Source organism: Leptidea sinapis, chromosome 3 (assembly GCF_905404315.1).
Source record: "Leptidea sinapis chromosome 3, ilLepSina1.1, whole genome shotgun sequence".
NCBI lineage: Eukaryota > Metazoa > Arthropoda > Insecta > Lepidoptera > Pieridae > Leptidea > Leptidea sinapis.
In genome coordinates, this window is record NC_066267.1 from 17,139,733 (window position 1) to 17,147,627 (window position 7,895).

Genomic DNA, 7,895 nt, shown 5'->3' on the forward strand with positions numbered 1-7,895 from the left:
TCTCTGGTATTCGTTTTTCAGATGCTGCAATAAAGTCGTAGGCGAGGGTTCTGAATCTGAAATTATAACAGAATACATATTAGCAGAAAAACTTATTAATCAAAAATATACATACCATAAAAATTAAATAAATAAAAATAAATTTGATAATAATCTAGATGAATTAAATCAATACTTTATCACTTTTAATCACTTTAGGCATTCTTTATTAGCTTATTATTTGTTCATATCGCCTTATATTCACCTTTCTTTATCGAAAAATAATTTAGCCATGAAAATTATCTTACTCCCATCTGACCAGCCAGATTTTAAACCACATATTTTATTACATGATATAGCTTAGAAAGTCTTACGCATTTATTATATAAATAATTAAGCACATTACCCTGAATAATACACGAATAAAGGAAAAGAAAACGAAAATTCGTAACAAAAATTGTTAACAGTCACTTTTATTTTGAATGAATGACATGTCACATGACACTCAAACCAAAACAGACAAAAGAGTCGAATATATTATTATGTAAGAGCGAGACAGCATTTGCTGCCATTATTTTTAGCGCAATACCATACATATTCCAGTTTAGGAGTTGCGACAGGCTGTTAGTAGTGATGGGCCATAGACGATAATAGGAAATGTCAAATGATACCTACGTCATATTATTGCTCAAAATATAAAAAAACAACAAATCATTAGTGCCTATTCTATTCTTCCTACTGTGGCTTCTGTGGAAGATATACCACAGATTTGCCAGAATCACGTTAGATTAGACTACCAAGCTTTGAGTATGTGTCTTCTAATCATTAGTGTCACACTGTGACTGCCCTGAGAAGCGTTCAGCTGTCAGCGTAGGCCGTAGAGTCTAGACTGTCTGACAGCTCTAACTTGTGGTCTGACTATAGAGCAATCACTCAATGTCAATGATGAAAGAGCAATTATCCTCTTTGTGAGCAATCAGCAATGTGGATCCAGGATTGTGGTGTTGGTGTAATTAGAATTCAAATTTCAAATATATTGTTTTCAATTTTATTTGCTGTAAATTCATTTCAATATTTTCGCAGAAATTATTGCAGAATTTTATATGAGCAATGGATGACCAAGCGTGTCCCCGTTGCAAAACCACGAAATACAGGAATCCCTCTTTGAAATTGATGGTAAATGTCTGCGGCCATGCATTATGCGAAAGTTGTGTGGATTTGTTGTTTCTAAAAGGTAATAAGATCTTATTTTGCTCCTAAAATGAATATGGGTCGTCCACCTTTTAAATAAATATTAAACATTGTAGACTTTTTTATACTTTTTACAATACTAAAATTTTGAAACTGCATGGAACTTTAAAAGCTTATTGGCGCCATAATAACGTTATCATCATTTCAGGATCGGGGTCGTGTCCTGACTGTAATGTGCCCTTACGAAGGTGTAATTACCGCGTTCAGCTTTTTGAAGATGCTATGGTTGAAAAAGAAATAGACATTCGAAAGCGTATACTTAAAGATTTTAATAAAAAGGAAGAAGACTTTGCTACATTGAGAGAGTATAATGATTATTTGGAGGACATAGAAAGTATTATTTTCAATTTAGTTAATAATATAGATATAATTAATACCAACAAAAGGATAGAGCAATACAAAAAGGATAACAAAGAAGCAATATTAAAAAATAAAGCAAAAATAGGTTAGATACAAATACTGAAACTGTTCTATAATAATTAGAAAAACTTTCATGTGCAGTGCAACCTCTTTCTATTTGGCATATTAGAATTTAATTTTGGTGTCTAAGATTTAGTCAAGTTGATCGTTAGTTTAGAGACAATAACTTTAACAAAAAAAGTGGTTCCGATGACTTAGGGTGTTTGTCATTTAATCAAGTATAAATTAATAGAGCTTACACTGTATGTAATTACCCCTGTTTTAGTATTATAAATTTAATAGATTTATGTAATGGATTGTGGGTTTTGTCAGCTGCTTTCTGTAAGTATGTTTGATGCAACAAATATTTATCTAAACAATTTTCTATTACTTATACAAAATTGTTCATGTAGGAATATGTCAATATTACAAATACAGCTATTACAATTTTAAAAGGTTTTATGCTCAGTAAAGGGTTCACTTAAGAAACATTTTTTACCATTAAATCTGCACCCATTGTCTTATTCACATATTTATATTGTTTTTATTTTACATTATTTAATGTGGATTACAGGTAGAGAAGAATTAGAGCTTGAAGAAATATTAGAAATAGAGAAATTAAATGAAGAATCACGCCGAGCAGAGATTGTAAGGATAGAGCAGGAAGCAAAAAAACAGAAGATAAGAGAGAAAGAGCTGCTAATTGATGAGCTGATGTTTGCAGATGGTGATGCCAAAGATATATTGACTACATTCACACAAAACATTGCGAATCATAAGGAAGAGGCAGCACCTATATTGCCAAAAGTAATGTTTTTTGTTTATTACAAATTGTTTTATTCTTATTTTTGGGGGAGGGAGAAAATAACATCAATGACAAGCCTTTTAGTTGATTGGTATAAATGTCTACCTATGAGCAAAATGATGCAGATTTAATCCCATTTTGGAGTTCTTGAGTTATTTTCTGTAATTTAATATAAAACTGTCCCCATGGCATTGAACCACTATTCACAAATGTAAGGGCTGTACATACACAACATTGTGGAGCTCTTTGGGGGAGGCCTTTGTCCAGCAGTCTTTGATCTTCCGGCTGATATGATGTTGATGACACTCATTATACAGGTGGAAATGATAATCATTTGTAATCTGTATAATTATGATTTTTATGAGACACAACGATAGACTTATCTCATATACTTTAGTGTATATTAAGTGTGGTCCAAACAGAGTGATACATGTTGGATTATAATGACTATCTTGCTCTGTGATCCCCCGAAGCATGTCCACAAGAGCAGCTTTGATTGCTTCACATGATAATTATTTTGGTTCAGGTTACACAGTTCTCTACTGGCGTAAAGTTCACTAGAGGGTCAGGACAACAACCATTGCCCATAATAGAAGAAGGACCACTCTATAAGTATGAACCGCCTGCGCTGCCTGACAGATGTGGACCAGATCCACCACCTATATCTGATATAATTGATAAGGGATACTTGCAACATGTAAGGTATGTATTTCCCAAAGAGTTTCTTTCAAATTGGATAAGCCACCAATAGCAATTAGTGACTGTTACAGGTTTTAATGCAGTGAATTAATTTTTGAGTAATACTTACAAATTTTATTTTAATATACATTTATTTAGGGGATATAATTACATGCATCAGTTTCAAATTTGCTTTTGTCATTTATCTCTTGTTTTTAGTAGTATTAGTAGGACAAACATTGTCAAATATAATTTTAAAACAGTTATGTACATTTCATTTGTTATTGTAGTCCAAACAACCATCACTTTAATTATACAATAAAATTAAGAACAATATAACTTACTACTATTCAAATTAACTTTCATTATCGTAGGTAAGTAACTAAGTGGCTGTCCTCATACTGATTCGCCCTATACTTTTGTACTAGTAAATACTGTATCACAAAAGGATAGTATTCCTCACCCTTAGATCAGTGATACTTCAGTTGCATGTAGATGAAACTAACAAATATATACAAAAATTGTAGGTACTAGATTGTACAAATTAAATTTGTAACCAGAATTTATGAATGATGTGGGACTCTCAACTAGTAGTAGTAATCTTGGTATATCTTGTTCAACTCTTCAAGTTGTGGCTCCATGGTTACAAATTTAGTTTGTATAATGAATTCTTTTTGCTGTCTTCCGGTTTTACATCTGTCAAGTTAACAATGTAATTTTGTGCTCTCCAACATTTACCGTGAAAAAGTACATTAAATCCGCGCAAACGTTAGAAAAAACATTACGCAAACACTAGCTCCGTAATAGTGAACTGTGAAAGTGATAAATTATCGTAAAACCATCACCATCTTACAAGAAAATATCAAAAAACCTGCAAATTTACCAATACGTATATATAGCCATAGCTATATAGCTAAGTACGGCCAGTTTGACGTTTTAATTTAATCCGACAGAACCAGACAATCATACATTCGCTCACTCTTACCATAGACAACAACGTGCCTTTAGAAATAAATTTCAACCAAGTTAGCCAAATTTGAGAAACGGTGGAACTCATGGAAAAGTTGGTACAGAAAATGGAGGAGTAGTTTCAAAAACAAACATTGACTGTCACTGAAAACATAACTAAAAGTCTAGTGGGCACGATAGAAGAAAAACTAAAACCTCTTGTGGAAGAAAACCAAAAATTGAACAAGAAGTAGAAGTATTAAAAAACAAGATTAATATTCTGTAAAGGAGTATAAGAAAGAATAATTTTAACCTACATGGATTAAAAGAAGATGAAAAATGCTATCCGGAACTCGTAAATTTGGTTTTAGAGAGCTTAAACAAAACCATCGAAGACAGCCAGAATAACTGGGATAAGTGGGAAATTAGCTATGCCAGAAGAAAAGGGTACAATAGAAACCTAGGCCTGTCTTGATAACAGTTACACTGGAATGATGGAGGATGGAACTGTTCAGAAACAAAAAAGCACTCCCCAAAAACATGTATATAACGGAAGACTTTCCAAAAGAGGTATTAACCAAAAGAAAGGAGCTAAAAACAACAAGAAGAAATTAATAGAGGAAAACTAGCATTCATTCGCTATGATAAGCTAATAATAAAAGACAATACAGCAGAGAAACGCAAGCGCTCCCCATCAAGCTCACCTAAAGATATCCTTTGCTAAACGGATATAAAATAACAGCCCCGGCTAAAATGATATAAACCACCGACCGCGAAGACATACGTCAATATATGAATAAAATTAACGAATTAGAGGACTTGCGTCGTGCTCGGTCGAACTCTCTCTCCAATGCGAATACCAAACAATAGCAACAAATACAGGTCACCCGGAAGTCAGAAACCAAAAACAAAATCCAAACAGAAAAATACAGTCCATCTCCAAGCCGGCCGGTCACCTAGGAGAAGTATGACCAACACCCTCTAAAACTATAAAACGAAAGTAAGTGTAAAAGAAAGACTAAGAGAGTACTACTACATATGTACACTCAATACTTTAAAATTGATGTCAGAAGAAAGCCTTAAAGAACTAGAATTGTCAATAACTGATATAAACTTGGATATTATATTAAGCATAAGTGAGATGAGAAGAAAAGGAGAAGGAATAGAAGAGCCTGACTACGGGGTTGGTTTCTTGTGAAAAAAGGAACATAAAGCAAAAATCAAGGAATTTGAAGGCATATCACAGAGAATAGCTTTCCTCCATATAGGCATCCCCAACTATAAAAAAGTGTGGAGAATTATTCAGGTGTATGCGCTCACAGATAAGGCCGACAAGTGTGACATAGAAAGTTTTTATAACACACTTTCTGGTTCGGTAGAAAAATATTCTAACAATCACCTAACTATTCTAACATCATAGTCATGGGAGATCTGAATGCTCTATGAAGTTTATCTATATTGCATTAATTGACTATTCCAAAGCCTTTGACAGCGTGATCCACTACTTCATCTGGTTAAGCCTGGAAGAACAAGGTATTAACAAAACATACGTAAATCTCATAAAAAATATTTACAGCATCAGCAGAAGTAGTGATAGGTTAGAATCGACGGGCGACCCGTTCCCGATCATTATCACTAAAACTGTTCTCAGCAGTGTTGGAAAATATATTTCGGAAGATAAACTGGGACGAGTTGGGTATCAATATAAATGGCCGAAACTTAAATACCTTAGATTCGCAGACGATCTAATCCTTCTAGAAAATGACCCCAAAAAACTTAAAAAATGATCCAACAGATAGCGGAGAGCAGTGAGGAGGTGGGACTAAGAATGAATCTGGAGAAAACGAAAAATATGACCAACTCGTCTCAGGTGGAGATTAATCTAGGTGGGACACAGTTTGAATATGTTTACCTTGGACAAATAATATCCCCAAACCAGATGGCCAGAAATCGAAAAAAGAATAGCAAACGGAAGGAAGAAGTACTACTGGTCTCTCAAGGAGGTCATGAAAAGCAAGGACCTAAACATAAACATTAAAAAGGAAAGCTTATACCACCTGTGTCATGCCCTGTATAACTTATGGCTGTGAAACTTGGGCCCTCACTGAACAACATAGGAACAAACTAGCAGTGTGTGAGAGAAGTATGTTGGGGATAAAAATTAAAGATAGAATCTCTAGCTCAGAGATCACAGAAAAAACCAAAATCCCTGACATACTTACTGGAATTGATCAACAAAAATGGAGATGGACAGGCCCCATGCTACGCTGTAATATCGAAAAATGGTCCAAGCAAGTTACCCTTTGTTACCCACGGGATGGTAAGCGTAACCGAGTACGACCCACAAGACGCTGTGGAGACGAGCTCCGCTATACCCTTGATACATACTGGACTAGGGTGGCTCTTGATCGAGTACATTGGAGAGAATTAGAGGAGGCCTTTGCCAATAGGCACTCCGAAATTAGAGATATAATTTAGATTGCATTTTTGTAAATTTTAGAATATAAGTAATATCACTTTAAAATAATAAATTTTACTAGATTATGTTCAAATTTAATCAAGTGTGTTTTTTTATGTTATGACTAATACCTAACATATTGTGTATGGGTATGGTGAGAGTGTAAGGATGAATGGGTGTGTATATGTGAAAGGTGCTCTGTTTTTATGGACTGTATACTAATGATTGTTTTTGTAGTAGTTTTTAATAAATTATTGCATGCTGTGTGTACAGTCCTCCATTTTAATTGATTATTGATCATCAATATGTTTCATTTCAGACCGGAGAGCGAAACAGAGAAGGCAGGTGGGTACTCATCAGTGTTGCCCTGTCTACGAGCTCTACAGGACGCTTTGTCTGGCCTCTATCATGCCAGTTGACCCGATACTGCCAGTGTTACTCGTATTTTGTTGGACTGATCTGTGATTTATGCTGTGTCAATGAAAATTGTTGTGTTCTTATATTTTGTTTTATTTTACCAAACAATTAGCTATTTACAATATATGCCTGATTTGCACAGGATCTAGACCAGTGCTGAAGCCTTTGAACATGATAAAAAGTGAAAAAAATAAAAAATAGTTGGATGAAACCCATTGGAAAAGGAAGAGAATATATCAAAAATGAAAAGAAAAATAACTTACGGACGATCTCAGGTCGGGAAGTGTCAAAATGAACTGTAAAAATAAATATTTCAAATCAAACAAATTACAGTGTATCTGGGATATAAAAAGTTACCTTTACACTAAATTTCGTGGAAATAGATTGATTTATTTGTAAAAGATAAAACAATAAAAACAAAAACTTGGTTATTTTTCACATAAATTTTGAGGTTATGTGAAATGAGTGCAAAAGCAATATTAAAGTTGTAGATCTTTTTATTACAGGCTACAACTTTGCTATTTAACTCTTTTCTATAGGGCTTGTAGTTTCGCCGAAAATCGATATAAACCGTTTATTACCCTTTATGGCTTCCCGACCTCGGATTGCCCGTAATTTATAGGTATTCTCTTCCTTTTCCAATGGGTTTCATCCTACTATTATTTTTTTTGGCTTCGAAAATTATCAACTTTGGTCTAATGGCATCCAAGTTAATTAAATAAATAAATGACTTTATAAATTGTTCTACACCAGGCTAATTTTGTCTTAAAAAAGATAGTGGCCCACTGAGCTTCTTGCGCCCGTTCTTCCCAGGCATAAGTTTTTGATGGTAAAGATGGCGGGCGAGTCGGACTTGCCCGCCGAGGATTCCGTACATATTAGGTACCTACCTTTATACTTATAAGAAAGGGAAAACATATTGTTTTCATTCTTTGCCATAAATGAAAAACTCGATACTCG

General features: G+C 34.1%; 1 protein-coding gene across 4 annotated transcripts; it reads left to right on the forward strand.

The window, feature by feature from the left end:
• The first annotated feature begins 887 nt into the window (after nt 1-887).
• Nucleotides 888-7,018, forward strand: LOC126978950 (CDK-activating kinase assembly factor MAT1). Of its 4 annotated transcripts, none has more exons than XM_050828089.1 (6): nt 888-982; nt 1,063-1,213; nt 1,379-1,675; nt 2,204-2,436; nt 2,961-3,136; nt 6,838-7,018. In XM_050828089.1, exons 2-6 carry the CDS (start codon nt 1,090-1,092, stop codon nt 6,935-6,937), a joined length of 930 nt encoding a protein of 309 aa, XP_050684046.1. In that variant the 5' UTR covers nt 888-982; nt 1,063-1,089; the 3' UTR covers nt 6,938-7,018. The 4 variants fall into 4 exon arrangements, with proteins under 4 accessions (XP_050684046.1, XP_050684039.1, XP_050684061.1 ...); XM_050828095.1 differs by having other exon boundaries at nt 971-988; XM_050828082.1 differs by having other exon boundaries at nt 946-1,213.
• The last annotated feature ends 877 nt before the right edge of the window (nt 7,019-7,895 follow it).